Source organism: Lepidochelys kempii, chromosome 3 (assembly GCF_965140285.1).
Source record: "Lepidochelys kempii isolate rLepKem1 chromosome 3, rLepKem1.hap1, whole genome shotgun sequence".
NCBI lineage: Eukaryota > Metazoa > Chordata > Testudines > Cheloniidae > Lepidochelys > Lepidochelys kempii.
The window spans coordinates 174,737,818-174,758,326 of NC_136382.1; the positions used below are offsets into that span (position 1 = coordinate 174,737,818).

Here is a 20,509-nt window from a genome sequence, read left to right on the forward strand (position 1 = left end):
CCAAACTTGCATCAGTCTAGTAGGATCCAGCTTGTTTCCAAACTTTCCAGCCAAATGAAAAATTCCAGCACTCATCTTTGCCCGTATTGAAATTGTCAGTTTGCTGAGAGCAAATAACTGGACTAATCTTTCTTTTGAATAAAGAACCTCAAAGGCTATCCTCAAAAAGTCAGTCGTAACTTCTTTCCCACACCATTGGACAGGTTACAGTAAAATTGTGCACGGCAGTGCAGTTGAGAAAAAAAATTCTGAATAAGCTTTAAGTGGCTAATACTGTGGAATTGTAATAAATAGTAACAAAAATTGTAGCTAATTTTTTTCATAGAAGTCTTTCTTCCTTCAATAAAGTCTCTTACATATAATAATAGCTCTTTGAAAATTGATAGTCTTCTGTCACTTTCTGGATTTAATAGTGCATGTTAGGGTATGGAGTAGGTAGGCACAATCACACTCGAAGAAAAATGGATCAATTAAACACAAACTCAAATTTCATACTTAAAAGTTACATTCTTCTTGTGTCTTCATCATACAAAACAGGTGTGCAGATGGAAAATGTGAATTTTAGTTATGGAAATAAAAATAATAAATAATAATTTAAGACTTTGGCTATTAGATTACAGCATACAATTACCAAACATTTAATTGTCTAAAATTAAAAGAAGTACTGTTAGTTTTATCTTTCAGTTAATAATTAACTCTTAACAAAAAGTAAATGCTTAGAATGTGCCAAGTTAGAAAATTAATTCTCACAGTGACAGAAGGTTGAGTATTTTTGCAAGTAGGAGTGAACTTCATATTCCAGTCTTTATTGCCTTGTGCAAGTAACACATTGGAAGCAGACTAGATATTGTATACTATTTCAGTAAAATTTAGGCTTGCCCATATTATCAGCAATATTCACAGTTGGTTCCTAGCAGAATGCAAGCCACGCTTGCCTGTGAATAAATATCATTCTGACTGTGCAGGATGATAATTGCTCTGCCTGCACTTCCTTTGGCACCACTGATCTTTGCTAAATGGTTGGGTAAAGCACATTTTTGTACAAATGTCAAGCACTTCTGATATCTTTTATATTTAGTTTGAAGAAAATTCATGCAAAGCTGAGTGTCATTGCTGGCAATATCTTTATTAATTTCCTGAAATGACACAAATATAGTAGGTTTCCCCTTTTGTATGGGAGACCTATTTTAAGCAAGGTTTCTTCTTTCTTTTTTGGAATGACACAGACTGCTATGTATTGGGATATCAGGTAACTGACTTCAAACAGAAGACAAATTCAGTAAAGTGAAAATGATTGTGATAGTTCTCTAATTTTCCCCACAGTGTATGTAAAACTGACTTTTAAAGTGTCTAGTGGATAATGGATCACGTAAGGTCAGTACTAGCCATAGCTGTTATGGCTATTATTTTCTCTTTTCATGGGAGGGTGCTCAGCAAAATGAGATTGTCACACTCTTTTTTGTGAGAGGACAGCGACAGACAGTTAAAAGCCTCTTCATGTAAGGATGTTATTTCATAAAGACACCAGCACTGGATTATCCCCTTCACTTTAAACTTCTGCCAGCTTGTACAAAGAGATAAAACAAAATAGCCCCAGTCCCAGGGGTGGAGAAGTGCTGGCCAGATCTGCCCATGTCCACAGCTTTCATTTTGATTAGTCACATGTGAGGAAAATTCACTTAGGCTGAGAGGTAAATTTAATACCAGTTATGCCCATGCTGTTCATATCACAACCATTTTCACATGATGCCACTTAATTCCCTAAGAAGCAGAAAGGTAAATCGGTGGCTGGCTAGCTAAGGTGTCATAATGCATTAGGACCAGGGCTCGCTGCAGGGGATAATGGTTCTGATTGCTGTTGACTCATGTCTCCACCAACTGCCTCATGTAAAATAAGTGACATTTAAAAGGCATCAAGATGTGAGACGAGGTTAAAAAAAAAAGGAGGAGAAGAAAAAGCACAGTACTAAACTTGCCACCTGAACGTAAAGTCCCTTTTTCACCCTAAGTGATATAAAATGATAATTCAACATGCCATGGGTGACCTGCACTAAGCTTTTAACTTCCTGTCTTGTGTTTTTAGAGAAAATCTCTAAAATTGCTTCTGGGAACTGCTCCAACATATTATCATTTCTTTCTTTTTTTCTTTTTTTTTTAAAACTTTTATTCTTTTGCCCTGAGATATCAGCCTATTCATCTTTTAAAAAGCTTAAGGCTGAATCAAGTTAGGCAATGGTATACAACAAGAGGCAGCCTCGTCTCTGAAGGCCCATTTAAGTCTATTTTTATAAAGAGAATCAAATTCCAGTTTACAGTAAGCATATGCTTCAGTTGACATCTGTTTCTAAGACTTCGATGCTTTGTTTGCATAACAGGCACCAATAAATGGCCTTGTTTTAAGTCTGCTCACTCAGTTGTATTTGGGTTGTTCAGCTGGGGATTTGAGTTGCAGCTGATCCCCTACCGTTCATAGCAGATAGGAAAGGAAAAAAATTGGAGCAACCCAGTCCTATTTATTAATGCAGATTTTAACATTCTCAATGAACCACTTACACAGTGCTAGATGACAACCAAATCCGTGTTTGCTCAGGCAGACAAGAGGTGTATGCTTCAAAGTATTGAATTAAATATTATAAAAGTTTTTGATATAATGTTTTCTTTTATGCCATTGGTCTGTTATTCAACTAAAAATATTCAGACTTGGGAAGAGCCTGTAAATATTATAAACTGAATGGATCATGTGTAACAAATTTATTTACTCTGGCACTATATAAATATATAGTATAATAATAATTGATATTTTATATTACTGGATTGAAATCTCCATAAGAATTTTATAATTCTGTCATCAAAATAATAAATAACAATAATAGTTATTGTTTCTTTATATAGGGTCATAAACATGCCTGGTGTTTTACATATACATAAGGCATGGTCCCTGCCCTGATGATGTTACAATCGAAAGTATATTAAGAGCACAGCTCTATTCTGTTCTTAAGAAACAGGTGTGACATTTTTTCATGGGAAGGTGATGAAAGAAAACGGATTGAAATGGATTCAAATGTATATGTTGCGTTTACATCTTGCAAAACGCAGGCACTGTTGATTCAGAAGTTACATTTTGCTATAGCTGTAGTACATTTCCCTATCATCTGTAATATAAAGTACATTTCACGCAAACAAAAAGAAATGCCTTCAAACCAGAAAGAAACCTATACAGAGGACAAAACTGTAATAGTTGTGGCACAACTGCTCATAACATCATTTTTATTCATCGTACGGTACCTCTAGTGTGTTTATAGCAGTAATGTGAGCACTCATTCTCTTTAGCATGCTGAAATTCCCCCCACCCTCTAAATTATTGTATAGAGCTCTGTAATAGTTTACTGAATGTGCAACATTTTCAAGTGGGTTTACTTATCAACTTTTTCTAGTGGTACCAACAGCAGTAGTATGAAATGTATCTACTCCATTTACTCTTATCCAATGCACCTACTTTCTTTTTTCCCTTTAATTTTTATATATGGTAAAAATTTCATTGAAGAGAGATTTTAGATGACAGGGCTGTAATTTTAAACCCAATAGAAGAGGTGTAAGCAATTTGAGCTTAGCTGAAGCATAATCTTAGGTTGTCAAGAAGAAACCCATTCTCCCTATGCTAATCAATCAGTATATCAACCGACCAATCATCTCCTCAGCTTAGCATATATCCTAAGGTTTGATATATCTATTAACTGCCCATCATGTAGCTGGTCTCTGGATGATGAGATTCTCTCTATCTTGGCATTTGGAGGCAGACAACTGAGCTATCACAGCTGCGGATAAATACCAAAGTAGAGATTTCAGTTCTGTTCCTGAGAGCAAAGACAATCCCGGAATATAGAACCGATTCCCAGAAGAGAATACATAGAAAATTATTACATTTTCAACACTGTGTCGTGTGTGACAATTGTATATATTCATGATTTTTTCCAAAACAAAAACAGGAAATTACTCTTTTGTTCCTGAAACTCTGGCAGTATAAAATAAGTGCTGGAATTTGTTGTCAACTGCTAATTACAATAGAGATGACATACAAACAAGTGAGTGAATAAATAAAAATAAGGACTTTCCCCCTATTATTAGTGTACTGACACCTTACTGACAAAGGAGAACTTTATGAAAACCACAGTAGCACAATACATTTGATCCTGAAAAAAGAGCATTCATTTTAGAAGATTACACACCTACCTCTCCGTTTTAAAAGTCACAAGCTCAAATCTCATTTAGAGAAAAATAATATAACTATTGCATGAGCTGTCTGCTAATATGTGAGCTTGGCATACAAGTTCAAGTGTTTCAAGAAATGTCTGAGTGAGAAGATCTGTAGAAACAGAGAACAGTTTGGCTTTGCGGTTACTGAAAGTCAGAGCATACCTGAAAGAATGAAGTGGCCTAAATTAGATATTGAAGCAGATTCTGCCCAGAGGTCATAATCACCATGGAACTGAACATATACAGTGAAATCCTCATACTTAGACCACAGTATTAAAAAGACACTGGGCCAGATTCAACCTTTGTATAAGCAGTCCAATTCTGTTGAAGTCAGTGGGGTTGTGCCCACTTTCATCAGACTCAATTTGATCCGCTATCTTCAGGGTATTCTCTTTGGTAGGCATTCATGGTGTTAGTTAACCTGTTGTTTTGTGCGTCTAAAATTTTTAACTAAAATATTAGAACTGACATTATTTATATCAAGAGAAAATCTTATTTATCCTTCACAGAATTAAATTGCTACAGTTTTATAGTTATTTGTTTTATATGATTGTTGGTGGGAGGAGGCGTTGCTGTTAGGTGTTTTTTTTTCCCCTAAACAAAAAATGAGGCCAAAATGAATTCATGCTGTTGGATTGTCTGAAATATGTAGTCTATGCACAGAAGAGCAGCATAAGTCAATAGAGTACATCATGACTTTTTCATAGAGATTAGCCAAAGTACATTATTCTTGATTTAGGACACTTCTTCATCCCAGCATGAAAAAGTTGGTGTTTATGCAACCCAGATCTTTTTCAGCTGAAAACTAGTATCCCTGTGAGGTTTGGTGCAGCTTTGTTGCTCTTTTGCATTAGCTCTGACTTGGTAAATATGACCAACTGAGTCAAAATTGCAAATTTTATCGCAGTTAAGTGAGAGATACGAAAAAAATCTTTGAAAAGCATTTCTTAATTTTTGAAGCCTCTCTAGAAGCCAAATTCTGCTCCCATTGTCTTCATACTTCCCGTGCACGTTCACGTGCGTTTGAGGGCACAATTTGCTTCTAAGTGGCATTGTCAGTGTAATACTGCTTTAATGGAGGCTACTTTGTCTCTCAAAAAATAAATTAACAAATGAATATTTTAAACATTGTACTAGATCCTCAGCTCGTGTACACTGATGATGCTGAGTTACACCAGCTGAAGATCTGGCCCATTGTATTTAGTGCTAATGAAAAGTACCAGGGTGATAGCTATAGAGATTAAAATCTATTCATTCTCAAAACAGGCACATCCGGGGCAACTGCAATGCAAGCTCCCTCACACTGCCCCACGAATGCAGGTCTTCATGCTTATTTAACCCTGGCTCTTTGGCAGAAGACTATTAAAAATGCTTTCACTTACTGTACGTGTCAGTGTTGTTTTTCTTCTAATTCTTCCAGTCTGGATGCAGATCTCACACAGATCAATGTCAATACACGGCTGAGAATATTAAGAAGTGATTCACCCCTGTGCAGAGGTTCCACCAAGGAGCGCTGCATCACTTAAATCCCATGTTAAGGGTGTCAGTGGGACTTAAATGGTATTAAAACTTTCCAGGGGTCCTATGCAGTCAACTGAAAATGGTGTGGCTTTTAGCAGATGGCACAACGTAGCATTGATTGCAGATATAATTAGAAGGGAGAAAAGGTTGATTAAATATAGGGATCTGAATATTCCATGTGGAACACAGGGCACAGTCTCCTCTGCCAGAGCATAAGGCCCCAAATACTGCGGAATTCCATTGCGCCAGGGCCTGGTTATGGAAAGGCTGCATAAGGAGACTCTACCCATATGAACACTGTGGCTATCTACAACAGCAACACAGATTGGGAGAGGCAGAGGCCAAACAAGTGGGTGATCTATGTGGTGATCTATGTGGCGTGGATCCACTGGCGGATAAACCATTCGTCGTGAAACACAGAAGTCATTAGAGTGCAAGGACTGTGGTGTTTGTATAGATTAATAAAAAACAGATATCGTAAGTACTCATCTCAAGCTATGGATGCTTCTTCCAAAACTTGGACTTAACCAAAAAAAAAAAAAAAAAGCAAACATCTACACACAATCAATCCCATATCAAAGTTATTTAGCTTGAGTGTTAGCACTCAAGTTCCACGGTATGCATCCGATGAAGTGAGCTGTAGCTCACGAAAGCTCATGCTCAAATAAATTGGTTAATCTCTAAGGTGCCACAAGTACTCCTTTTCTTTTTGCAAAGACAGACTAACACAGCTGTTACTCTGAAACCTAGCACCTCCACAGTCATAAATAGATCCATCCCCCAAACTTTACAGTCCCAAACTAATAAACAATCCCATCCTTTCCAAATGCTCAAGAAAAAAAAGTAATAATATTTGTAACCAAGGTTTGGATCTGTGATTGCTCTACAGGTTTTGAGGATTCTCTTCCCCTCTGCTAATACAACCCACCTGTGCCAAGCTTGTCTTCTGATACACATTGATTTCACCCATACATAGCAAAATAAGAATATTGGAATTGACTAGGAACTGATACAAGCCTACAACTGAGATAAATATGATTTTATCCATAGGATATTGTGAATGCCTAAGAAGCACTCTTAGAAAAACCTCTTTTGTTTATAGAACTTTCTGTATGGGAAACAAATACATATGCATATACTCAGGATTCATGACTACATGTTTGAATGGAAAAGCTATCCATTCAGCTATCATAGAATATTTTCTCTTTACACTTCTCAAAATGAGTGCTCATTTAAATCAGATATTATGAAAACCCAATGGCTAATCCTAAATTCAGGTATACTACCACTCTAGCTAGGCAGATTGCTACTTGATCATCCTAAGATGCTCCCTTATCCATTATTGGATCTGAAAAAGAGGAGGATTAAGAATTATCTGACTTCTCAGTTAATGTGCAAATCATCTAAAAGCTCAGCTTAGGAAGGTCTTAGAATGCTATACAGCACTAAAATAATAATGTCTTAGAATTTTTAAAAGCTTAAATATACACTATCACATTTTAAAGTGTTATTGGAAAATAGTGTTTTGTGGTTTATATACAAGATATCCTTTTATTATCTCGGTGTGTTTTTATAATTATATCTGAAAATCTTTTAATTCTATTTTTAATTACCATTTTGTACTGCAATTCAAAGTTGTCACTTGGACAAACTCACTTTGTTGAAACTTAGTATCTAAAATATAATACTTGCAATTGTTCAGCGCAGACTAGAATGTTTTTAGTTTTTAGTTTTCCATAATATTAATATCTGGTATTTCCCTTTACCTTTGTATATGTTGAAAAAACTACACTGAAAAGGTTGAAATACTTTTTCCCCCATTTTCTGGAGAGAAGGGAGAGACTATGAACCAGAAGACATGCTCTTAATGTTCCATCTTTGCATTTTTAGGCTAGCACTGCAGTTTGCTTTTGCAACATTCATTTTATCATTTCCATCATTCAGATATGTATACTTGCCTTTCAAAATCTGTGAAAAGTATTTAAAAAGAAAAGAGAAATTGTTAGTATTTCAAAACCCTATTATAATAAATTTTCAAATACGTCAGACACATCTTTGTTAAAATTAAACCAAGGATTGGTTTTGAGCGAATAGCCCTATATCCTTACAGATGCTGTGGATGGATGCATCTAAGCTGCTTATTATATTGATGGGTTTTGCTGCTCTGCAGCAAATGAAAACAGGCAGCTGCTTCCTCCATCAAAGCAAAAAGCAGCCTGAGTTTTTATTAAACGAGTGTTCATTTCTTCTATTGCCAAAATTCTTACACAAAACAAAAGAGCAGTTTTAGCACATTATTGCTTAACTAGACATGAACAACTGACAGCAAGTGATAAGCCTGTCTGCTTTTCACAACTGGTAATCATTTTTGGAATAGATGTTTTAATATAGTTGAATATAAAATTTTGTAATTTACATCTACAATGGTACGTAAATTTATAGATCCAGTTTGTTGCAGGAGAGTGAAGGCTATAATCACAAAAGGCTTGTTCCAGTGTTGTTTAATTTTTAATGACTATTTGAAAACTGGGTAAAGAAAACTAAATCAAATTCATTCATTTGAAAAAAGGTGTTAAAGACAATCAAACAAGTAGGTTTGTACAGTTTGATGATTCTACATATAGCTGTACATTTACAGCTTTTACTTGTTACTGTATTTCCACATCAGTTCCACACAGCCTCTTAAGTTTGTGCTGTAAAAGAAATTTGCAGATTGCAGACCATCATGTTTCCCTCCTAGTCATGAATAATAATGAGGATGAAAGTGAGAGATATAGTGCTGAGGCCATTTTGCCCAGGCTGAAGATCTCAGCCAGTGCTTATACATATTTTTCAATGATCTGAATATCATAAATTCCATTTCAGATTGAGAGAAAGACAAGGGTTTGTATAAAACATATGTGGAGAGGGAAAAGTGTGGAGATGTGTTCCTTTTTATAGCCTCAATTTCTCTAGTATTCTTTTACCTTTTGAAACTCACTTGTGGTGGTTCCTGCTGTGGGAAGGGGAATATTGTCCCTCTGGTGTAGGCACAAATTGCTCCTCTTCACTGGATTTAAAGGAGGAGGTGGGTGAGAGTGGACAGAATTTACATGTAGAAAAGTTCAGGTGCAAGCTGATACCCACTTAACAAGTGTACTTAGTCTAAAACGTTCAAAACTGGGTGTTTAATGTTAGACACCTGGGATCAGATTTTCAAAAGAGCTCAACCCTCAGGAGCTACCCTTTTGAAAATCTGGCCCCAGTTGTGAGTGTTGAGGCCTTGTGAAAATTTGCCTCCTACTTCCATGTTTAAATACCTTAATGAAAGTGACCCCTCATTCAGAGATGCCAAGCACCCACAGCTCCCATTCACTTTCACTGTAGTCTAAATGTGGATGTAAGTGGCTGAATTTAGGCCTCCGGATTTGAAAATTATAAATTAAAACATTGACAAAACAAGAAGAGATGGTTAATCATTCGCATCTCTCCTTCCTGCCTGCTTCATTTTACTATGCTGATCAGACTCCTGTGATTGGGCTAGCATAAAAGGGATTTTGTATAATAAACTTTCTTTCTCTGACTCTAACATTTTATATCTGAAAACTATTCATACCAGTAGTAACTTGTTACATCTATTTGTTCTTTTTCAGATACAATCCACTGAAAATGGGTACCTAGGCATCATGGATTAATACACTACCCTTTCACTTACATTCCACTTTTGTGTGATATGACTTAATTAGTGAAAATGAAGTCTTTTGATCCTATCATTGATCTCAGTACACATTTTTGGTGACATAACAAAATTAGAGAAGGGCTGAAGCTGTGATATTTGGGCGATGTTTAGGTCTCGGAGGATTTTTGGACCCACCATGCAAACTCATCGTACATAGTCAATCATGAGTGGCACTAATCTTTCCTCAAGAAAGGCCCAAGATAGGAATATTAGGAGTGTTGCTCATCAGAAATGAGGTGCATTGACAAAACTGTGTGAGGAAACTTGATTACTCTCTGTCCATTTTATATTTAGCTCTCACCATGCTATTCATTCCCCACTTTCATACTTTTTTTTCCCATTTGTAAGTGAATTTAGTGCTCAGTAAACAGAGGGACTGATAGCATTGGCTAAGGCCAGGCATAGGGCTAAGAGGCATTCTGCAATTTCCCCCATACAACTCTTCCATTATATCTCAATGTTGACCTGAACTATCAGTTCTTCTCCAGTCCTAGATCTCTCTTAAGTATACTATACACAGTCTCTCGTGCTAAATTGTGTGGTGGTGATGCACACAAAAGGGGATTGGAATGAGAGCATCAAACTCATTTTCCATTGTGACCTATTGTAAACTAGGATATGAATGTAAGCCACGGTCTCTGGAGTTGAAAACAAAGAGTTAAACTTTTCATACTTTAAAAGCACAATTGTAAATATGTTACAATAAGAGTAAAAGGACACAGTTGTAAATTACCTAGAATATAAGTATTCTAGTAAGCAGACATGTTTGTTTTTCTATATTTTTCTGCAGTTGAGGATAAAATGTATCTTGTAGCGGTTGTAAACCTAGGAATTACAGTGCATCTTCCTCCTTTTTGTGAATTTAGTGCTCTTGAAAAGCACTGGATTGACAGCCCTGGAGACTGAAACCTTTTATCCACAGAAGAGGTACAGCACAGGCAGTAATAAAGGTTCCCCGCATTGCCCCAGCAATATGCCTCAAACCTGACCTCTAGGGGTGAAAGAGAAGTTAATTCTCTGTGGCCCAGCTCAATCCTTGGCACCTCTGCTGAGATTACCAATATGGTTGCCAGTTAGTACCAATAATGTTGGTCATTGTTATTGTGATACAGATACTTGCTCACTATGGACTGGACTGAGATTGTTTGGTGTAGCTGGGAGGTGGCACAGAGTAGCTACAGTGACCCTATACCTCCCAAGGATTCCCCCTGTGCAGGGGGAAGTCACAGCTAGCTGAATCAGCTGGGTTTATGACTCCTTTGTGACAGTGGAGCAGCGCAAAGAGGCATACTGGCTCCTTCTGTACAGATGCAAATATATTGGATTTTGTATACTGAGAGTATTCTAACAATATGCTGCTTTTTTGGAGAAGCTTTGTAACAGTTTTTAGTCTGTGAGTTTTCAAATGGGCAACACTACTCTTTAACATAAGTCGTTAAGAACCAAATAAGGGACAAGTAAAAATAGTGGATGAAGGATCTTTAAAAAGAGTTGGATAATTCCTTTTCAACCGAAAGTTTTCTGTAACCTCCTGTTCATGGTTCATCATTTTTCATGCCAGTAACTGACTGTAATAGAGTAGGAACAACAGTTGGTTTGGTTTTGCCTGAAATGATGATGTCCCTCACAATGAGATTAAGTTGCAAGTGTTCCTTTCACGCCTGCTTTAAATTCCTATTAGGCCACATACCACTAAGGCTGCTAAAAGAGGGGCTGTGCTGAAGCAGAAGGAATGGAAGGCACCATTTCAGGGCACCAACTCTGCCATGAGTACTGTGGCAAAGGCAACTCCTTTGTGGGCTTTATTCCTGGCTTTGCCATAGACTTATTGTGTGACCTCATTGAGCAAGTCACCTAATCTCTGTGCCTCAATTCTCCATCTGTAAAACAGGGATAATAGTACTCATGACTTCAAAGGATTCTCGTGAGCCTAAGTCCAGTAATGTTGGCAAGATGCTCTGATACGATAGTCTGGAGATGAGTGCTAGAGAAATATGTATAAATAAAATAAAGATCACATCTTTCACCACCCCTCCCATCTAGTAATTAAGGTGCTCACATGCCAGTACAATCATAATGAGCATTGTGTAGCTACCTAGAGCCAGTGGTTCTGGCAGTGTATTGCACCTCTTCTGACAATCACTGCAAAAGAATCAGGATGGAGTGGAGCAATGGACTACTTTGCACCAGCAAGCAAAAGGAAGTTGCAGTGGGCATAAAGGCAGCACAGCAGCTGTATTCCTGGGAATTCTGGGAGGCTTTGTGCCTCCCTCCTCAATCTCACCAAGTACGGTACATCTACACATGCACAAACACACCCTGACATGAAGGGCAGCTGTAAAGTCCAATAGAGCCATTGCCTATTTTTTCCTGCACAATTGTTCTGATGTAAAGAGGTGCAGTTATTCTCGTACATGCAAAGGTGTAAGTTTGTAAACAAGCATTTGCATGTATAAATGCAGTAGTATTTGCACATCCAAATAGGTGCTCATCCAATTTTATGCATGTAAAATCAGAGGCCTCTTTTTGTTAATTGTACCCAGAAGTCTTGACAGTATTTTTGCATGAAACAAAACCCATATGCACATGTAGGTGTATGTTTGTATAGTAGGTAGTAATAGTTAATATTTTTGTCTCTGAAGAATTAGTGCTATATGCTAACTACTGTGGATTTTGACGTAGTATTATAACAGAACTGAGCATTTGTTTTCTCTCTAATCAGAAACTATACTATTTTATAGTTTGACTGTGTTACAAACGTAGGTCGCAATGTTGAAAAATGTAGGTCAGAATGAAAGAGTAGAAGGCAGAGTGCAAACGCCTCCACCTGGATCTTTAAGCTTATCCCTTTTCTGAAAGCAGTCAAAGAGGCTTACCTACCTGTTCAGGCAAGAGAAGCTTTTCCTTTTACTAAAATTAACAAAGGTATTCTTGCTGCTGGCTTAGTTGGTAGCACAGTGTGCTTCCACACTTGAGACCTGGGTTCGGGAGAGATCTTCTGACTCCTGCTTCTTTAGCTGGCAGTGTATTGGATCATTATGGAGGTGATACTTTCCCCTAAGGGGGAGGAGAAAGGTGCAGTTTGTGTTCCTAGCAGCTGGTTATAAATTGGCACTGTTGTTTTTAGAAGATGCCGTTTCCTTTCTCCCAGTGTTGGGGCAAGTACTGGTATAAGCAGCTGCTGCCACGAGGAAGTAAGTATTAACACTGTGTGGTGGCAGGGTGAAGGAACTGGTGTCCAACTGGAAAAGATTTGGTGAATACTTTGACTTCCGTCAGGCTGTCCTTCAATCAAAGCCACATCAAAGTGAAAAGCATTTCATTTTGGACAGTGGGCGACAAGCTCAGACACTCTGGGCCCTCTGCTACAAAAACAAGTATTTGTGAATCATTTTGACTAAAGGTTTGCTATATTTTTTTAATGTGGATTGTAGGGTATTACAAATGGTCCTGAATAAACCACTTATTCACTAAACACCAGAAACCACTGTTGTTGCTTGAGTACACGCCTATCAGTTGTAAACTGAAACATTCTTATATTACTCACTTAAATATTTAAATAGTTATTATATTTAATGTAAAATCTGTCATTTTAACATATTTCAATGCTCAAAAAAAACCGAAGAGAAAATCCTCTAGCATACTTAGTGTACATATTGCTGAGAAACGGGTAATTGTGTATGAATATGTGATTTTAACCCTTGGTGTATCTTAGAAAAATAGCAGATTTTCAGACACCATGTAAATCTAAATTACAGTGAACTTGACAAATAATAATGTTCCTTCAATGCTTTTGGTAGGTATGTGAACCAACACTAATTAACATATTAAATTGTACATATCTGATCTTTTTTTATTCAGAAATGGCTCACAAACTACAGGCCAAATCCTGAAGTCCTTGCTAGGTATTTATTCATTCCTCACACTGGCAAAACTTTCATAGGTACTCAGCAACCTTAAGGATTTGGCTGTTAGTCTTCACTGACAGCTTTGACAGAGGAAACTGAACAATTCTTTCAGGTTTTGGCCTATATAATATATATATATATATATATATATATATATATATATATATATATATAAACACAAAGCAAGGTAGCCAGCTGTGGGAAACTGAGGGTAGCAATTGAATGGACTGGGTTGCTCTTGGGGATGACAGTCAGGCTGCACAGTGATTTAGAGAAAGGGAAGTGTTGGCCAAGAACACTATGGGGCAAAACTCCATTCTTATAAAGTGAGTTATGATATCTTTTATGACTTTGAAGAACTGAAGGGTTTTTCAAAATATATGATCTGAAAGATCCACATACATAGTAAGTTTTATACTCACTTTTTCTGACTGGATCCTTCAGAAGGGTGGCAGGACTAAGTCTATGTCTATACTGCGCTCTCATGAGGACTATAGGAGGTGTGAATTGCAGAGCACACCAAAGATTTGTGCTCTAACTGCCCTGTGTGGATGCTGCAGACATGAACTAAAAGGTATCTAGTTCACGTTAAGGTAGTTCTCTTTCTAACAGGGTTACATTACAGTGTAGTTAGAGTGCAACTCTTTGGCATGCTTTGTCATTCACACCCCACAGTCCACACTGTGGTACTGTGTAGACAAGCCCTGAGTTTACCCTGCCAGTATTTGAATCTGTTTTAATGTACTAGATAATGTTTATATGTACCACTGCCTTCTACTGGATGGAATATCAAACTTATTCAGATATGTATGTCAGGTTTCAGAGTAACAGCCGTGTTAGTCTGTATTCGCAAAAAGAAAAGGCGTACTTGTGGCACCTTAGAGACTAACCAATTTATTTGAGCATAAGCTTTCGTGAGCTACAGCTCACTTCATCGGATGCAAGGCACTGCATTTAGCCGTATGGAGTGGAAATCTATCAACTGCATGAAAAAACTTGATGCATCCAATGAAGTGAGCTGTAGCTCACGGAAGCTTATGCTCAAATAAATTGGTTAGTCTCTAAGGTGCCACAAGTACTCCTTTTCTTTTTGAGATATGTATGTGATTGTTTGTCTCTGTTGACTGCAGCCCATCAAGGATATGAACCCCAATGCTAATATAGCTAATGGAGAGTCTCCTATAGCTAAGAAACACTGTAAGTTAGCACCATCTTGTAGGTTTCCCATTGTGGGTTTATGTCTGATCTTTGTTGTCTGTTGACATTGTAAGCTGCAAAAGGCATGGACTGGGCCTTGCTTTGTGTCCTATATGTCACTGAGCCCATTGTTTTGGTGCTTAAGAAATAATAAATAATAATAATTAATGACCAATGTTGTGGGGACCTTGGGTTTTTTTATTAGAAGGTTCAGAGTTCAATTGCTATTAATGACCAAAAGTTCATACACACTGTGCAAAATACCTGAAAATGTTAAAGTTATGGAATCATTACAATTGGCATCTGATGGTTGGTTCTGAAATCTTCATTCTCCCGTATCTGAGGTTTACTGCTTTGCCTGGCCTGGGAGAATATAATGTACTGTCTAATGAAATGTGTATTACTGCATCCTGCTGATTGGAACTGGCCCACAGGGACATATAAGTCCTATTACTACAACAAGTACTGAAATTTGTGGAATATGATGACTGTATAGTATGTGTAGCCACAGAATTATTACGATGTGGTTATTTCAAACTATTAAGACATTTGCTAGGGAGAATTACTGGGACTTTGTAATGGCAATATTACTTATTGTGTTCCCTTCTTCAGGTCATTTCTTAGTTTCAGGGAACTTTGAAATGAGGAAATAGAAAAAGTTTATGCACTGTTGAAATATCACAAGTTGCTATTTGTTGAATAACCTTTATACTGTCTCTAAGAATTGATTGGGTCTTTTGTTGAGAGTGGAACCCTTTTCTGGAAGTCTTATCCAAAAATAGGAACTTTGGGTCTTTCTACCTTTTTAATTTCAGGCTGCCTATTTTCAGGTGTCACCCCACCTCTTTGCTTATGGTAGCTTTGAATTATAGACTTTCACTGTATTCCTCTGAGATTGCAGTGTCACTTTTAGTGGCCTGTAGGAATGAACAAAACTTAGGCATAAACTTCCTCTTCCCGTTTACCTCCCCAGCAGATGAGAGTATATGATCTATGAAGTTCTTAGTTCCAAACAGGCACAAGTGTCCATAGTTTGCTTCTGAAGCCAGGTCACTCTCATGGAAAGTCATTGTGCTATCCATTGAGCTAGCAGGCCAGCCCAAGCTGTGATGTACGAATTGATATATAGGAGTGTTCTTTCACTACCAATAATAATGAAGGAAAAAACACACAAATATAACTTTTCCTCAGAGTCACTGCACGTTTCATAACTGAATATAATTCAATTGAAAAAGTTAGAAGTTATTCTCTATTCTTTTTTGGATTTATAAATGGGAGTAGTAAATAGAAATTTGGGAATGATTTTACCTCCTTATACGGCTTTGGTGAGACCAATACTGAAATATTGCATCCACTTGTGGTGTTCATGCCTTAAAAAGGAAATTGAAAAATGGAGGGGGTGCAGAAAAGAGCCACAAAAATGATTGAAGGACTGAAGAAAATACTTTACAGTAAGAGACTTAAAGAACTCAATCTGTTTCACTTATGAAATAGAAGATTGAAAGGTGACTTGAGAACAGTGTATAAGTACCTTCATGGGGAGGAAATACAGGGTACTAAAGGACTCTTTAATCTAATGCAGAAAGGCATAACGAGAATCAGTGACTGGAAGCTGAAGCCAGACAAACTCAGATTAGAAATTAGACATACACATTGAACAGTGAGAATGATTAATCACTGGAGCAGACTATCAGGGAAATGGTGGATTCTTCATCTTTTGATGTCTTCATATCAAGTTGGGATGCCTTTCTGGAAGAGATGCTTTAGTCAAACAAGTTATTGGCTCAATACAGGAGGAATTGGATGAAATTGAATGGCCCGTGATATACAGGAGGTCAGACGATGATTTTATGGTCCCTTCTGGCCTTAAACTCTATGAATCTATTGAGTTGTTGCCTACCAATAGTTATTGAGGCTGAAAATGTCAAATACATGGTATAAAACTGATGTTTCTTAGAATTTGATTGTATTTCATGTTTATAATATTGATGCTGGTGCCTAATTTTGAAACAAGTAGACAGCTATGGATTAGCCTGCCAATGTCCATATAAAGTCTGTTGCTGGGTGTCTTAGGCTTTGTCTATACTGGAACTTTGTTGGCAAAACTTTTGTCTTTCAAGGGTGTTAAAAAAACACGCCCGAACGACAAAAGTTTTACCGACAAAAAGCACTGGTGTGAACAGCGCTTTGTTGGCAGGAGTGCTCCCTTGCTGACAAAGCTCCTGCCACTTGTTGGGGGTAGAAGTTTTTTGTTGGCAGGAGAGCTCTCTCATGCTGACAAACAGCAGCTGCACTGTGCGGCTTTTAGTGGCATGGCGAGAGTGGCACACCTGTGTCGCTAAAAGGTGGGTAGTGTAGACAGAGCCGTAGAAGCATTGCTATTGTAAGTCTTGTCGTTTCTTTATTCTCTGATACTGTGGCATATTTTAAAAATAAAATAAAATAAATCCAATAAAAGATCGGTTTGGTACAGATCTAACCAACAGCTATTAAATATTAATGACACATTTCAGAGGACACCTTTTTTTATTCTAAAAAAGCAAATATCTTTATGTTTTATAGGTATCTGGCCTTCTGAAGAGGTGCTAGCTTACTACTGCCTCAAGCAAAATCAAATGTTCAGGTACACAGAATTGAACATAAAAGATGCTTTCAAATCTGTTAGTTTTATTGTATCTACATGGTAAAGATTGCTATGATTTAAATCTTAAAATTAAATTTAAAGAGTTCAAGGTGAAAGCATGTTGCTCTTAACAAAGAATTTTGAGCTGCCTTTGGGTATTAATATTGCACAGCAAGCTTTTTGCTATATGTCAAAGACTTTTGATTTCCACTCAAGGCGTTTTATTCCACTTTGATTTTTGGGAAACAAAAGTGAAGCTCCAATCGATCATTACTGATTGTGAAGGTCAGGAAAAGTAAAAGACACTCTTTAAACTGATTTCTGTTGGGAAAGCAAGAAAAGTATTATCTGATAAAGTACATCATATTCATATTATATAGTGATGCACGTGTACCCCATTTTTGTGTCATTCTGCATTTTATGTATTTATTTTTTCCCATATTTATATAACATGCCTATCAAACACTCGCTAGCCACTCTTACAGTAACAAAAAATAAATCAAGCCCTAAATTCTTTCCACTCTTCTGGGGACAAAGAGGGCCCTGTGCTCAGTGGAATCCCTGCAGTTCCATTGTAGAGGAGCAATGGTGTAGGGTTTGGGTTGTAGGTGGAGTCCATCTGCACACAAGCTCCCAACACAGTTGTGAACAACTGTTCTTTGAGGGTCAGGTGGAGACAGGCAGGAGCAAAGCTAATGGATTTACTGCTGCTTATATTCACCAATCATTGGCCCTGGCCTTCATAAGGCAGTGCAAGACCTGAAGAGGTTATTTCAGCTTTGATACCACAGTAGTAGCAACAGAGCTTCTCCACTTTGTCCCCCAGCCTGGCATAAAGGCTTCCTCTGTCACTTGCCCCAGAGGGTCACTTTCCACCAATGCCTGGTTCAGGCAGCTACTTGTCCCCCAGGTTGCCTGTTACTGATCCATGTTGCACACAAGGTACTGCTGTGGGCGTGCACTGTGGATCACTGTATTCCATTTTTTAAAAAGCTGTCTCTACCAAAGTCCCTACAAAAGTCTGGGTGTAGTACTCAGAGCTGCTGAGCAATCAAAACTTCCATTAAAGCCAATGGCAGTTCCACCTAGTCATCTCTTGTCAGGATCAGACCTACTGTGCAGTAAACTCAGAGTTGATAGGTGTTCCATATAGGTTTTAATTTAAATTTTATAAAAATCACCAAATCTATATTTACTTGACTGGTTCCAAAAGAGCTGTTAATCCTCAGCATGCATGTTTGAATAAATTCTCTTATATATATATATACATACACACACACATATAATATGCATTTACATTATTGGTTCAATAATACCCTTTTTTTAAAATTCATTGGGGACATGCTGAATTGTAATTGCTGTAAAGGATAATAACTATTAAATGCAAAATGTGGATTGTACATTTTTTCATTAATCGCTACCCGTTTAAAAACCCTAAACCTAAAGGAAAAAGTGTGAGAAAATAATCTTATAAGATTAAAATAAAATTAAAAACATTCTTGTAAGATTTCTATAAAATGAAATACATGAAATACAAATAAATTCAGAGTCTAAGCTGCAGACCGTCTCTATTTTTAATTTTCCTTTTTATGTTTAGGCATTGTTTGGGCTCCCAAGTATGTTTATATTTTATAGAGAGACATTTACATCACTTCCATAAAACCAGTGGTCTTTATGCAAGTGAAGTGTGTAAGGTCTAAGGGAAACAAATCCATCCCATTCCCAGACTGGATTTCAGTATGTGGGATGCAGCAGAGAGATCTATGTGGCCTGGACTAATGGACACAGTCCCTAAAAATCACTTGTAGTGTCTGTTGGGAAATTATTTTTCCCCACCAAAAATTGAATTAAAACAAATCTATTTTTGTTGTTTTCATCAAAAAATTTCAGCTTTTTCATTTTTTCAACAAAAATATCCATTTAATTGAAAAGCCATTTTCTGTCAAAAAATGTTTCAGTGGAAAATTTTCTACCAGCTATAATCACTTGCCGTAGGTGTAATTGGAAATCCCATGATCCCACCCTCAACACTGCCCTATATGCTGGCCTAGGTGATGTCAGCGCACAGTCACCTCTGCCCCCCTCACCAGCATGCCATCGGTTTGGAGACAGCGCTAATGTGAACATTCTATTGATGGCTCCCCCCATGCAGCTCCCATCATGCAGGTTCTCCACACTAACGTATATTTCATCCATATATATAGCACATGTGTTATTATTATTGGTAATGCTGGTGCACAATAGGCTAATTTAAGAAAAGCATGTCACAGCAGATACTGAGCCGTAATTCTGAGTTCTCTTGCTTTTCTGGGTTCAGATTAGGCTCTTGACATTACTTCACCTTAATTTTCAGTGGTTTAACTGTACGTTGTTCCAGTGTTGTTTCTAAGAGTATTGTTTGTATAGCACTTGCAATTTAAGTGCTCCTTGAGAAATCTAAATACTTCACATTTAAGGTATGTGGCTTGTTTTAAAATTTGTTGTATTTTTTTTTCAAAATATAAAGAATTTTCTCGCTATGTCTATATATAGATATAAATAATATTAATTTCCCCATTTACTTGTCTAACTGTTTTTGAAAGAATGAATGTGGATTAACAATGTTATCCTTTCCTAACAATTATCTTTCGCTACTCTAGCTAGTTTAGTTCTAAAAGACAGCGCCATTGACAAGGGGAAAAAAGGGAACCTTCCCAGATTTTTCAGCTCAGCGGTGGTAATGTTGCACTGAACACTAATGAGGGAACCCCTACTGATTTGCCTGCTTTGTGACTTTTCTATTTCATAATTATTTTTAAAACGCAAACGACATGAGGTAGCCTAGTCGTGTCTCTACAACTTCCTGGTAGCTCAGTTCGTCCTGCAGATGGCAATTTGTTCTTGTAACATATATGTCTCTCTGACCATTTTCATCTAATTTGTATGGGTTCTACCATTTCCTTTCTCTCTTTCAGGGACCTTGCTGTGTGTGAGCTAGGGGGTGGCATGACGTGCTTGGCTGGGCTCATGGTAGGTCTTTTCTCAATTCCAATCCCATTCAGAGGGAGGAACAAAAGAAATAATGTTCCACTGCCTCCAACTGCTGGGTCAGAGAACTGTCAACAGCATCAGCTGCAGTCAAGCTGCAGAGTCTTGAGAGACCTTCTAGATTGACTTGCTTTCGCATCATATTGATTTTATGGTTGCCTCGATGAGCAGAAACATTTTACCTCAGTGTAGTCAATATCTCTTGTTGTGACATTCCAGGCCATGTACGGTCTGTCTTTCATTGCCATGGATGAAGCATTT

The 20,509-nt window shown here is 37.4% G+C and overlaps 1 protein-coding gene across 1 annotated transcript in view; it reads left to right on the forward strand.

Annotated features, from left to right (window-relative positions):
* The window catches only part of CAMKMT (calmodulin-lysine N-methyltransferase), a 342,431-nt gene that overhangs the window by 265,480 nt on the left and 56,442 nt on the right, over positions 1 to 20,509 (forward strand). Inside the window, exons 4-5 of the mRNA XM_073339105.1 lie at positions 17,161 to 17,221; positions 20,176 to 20,230. Of these exons, the coding sequence (XP_073195206.1) occupies positions 17,161 to 17,221; positions 20,176 to 20,230 (116 nt within the window). The remainder of the gene's footprint in view (positions 1 to 17,160; positions 17,222 to 20,175; positions 20,231 to 20,509) is intronic.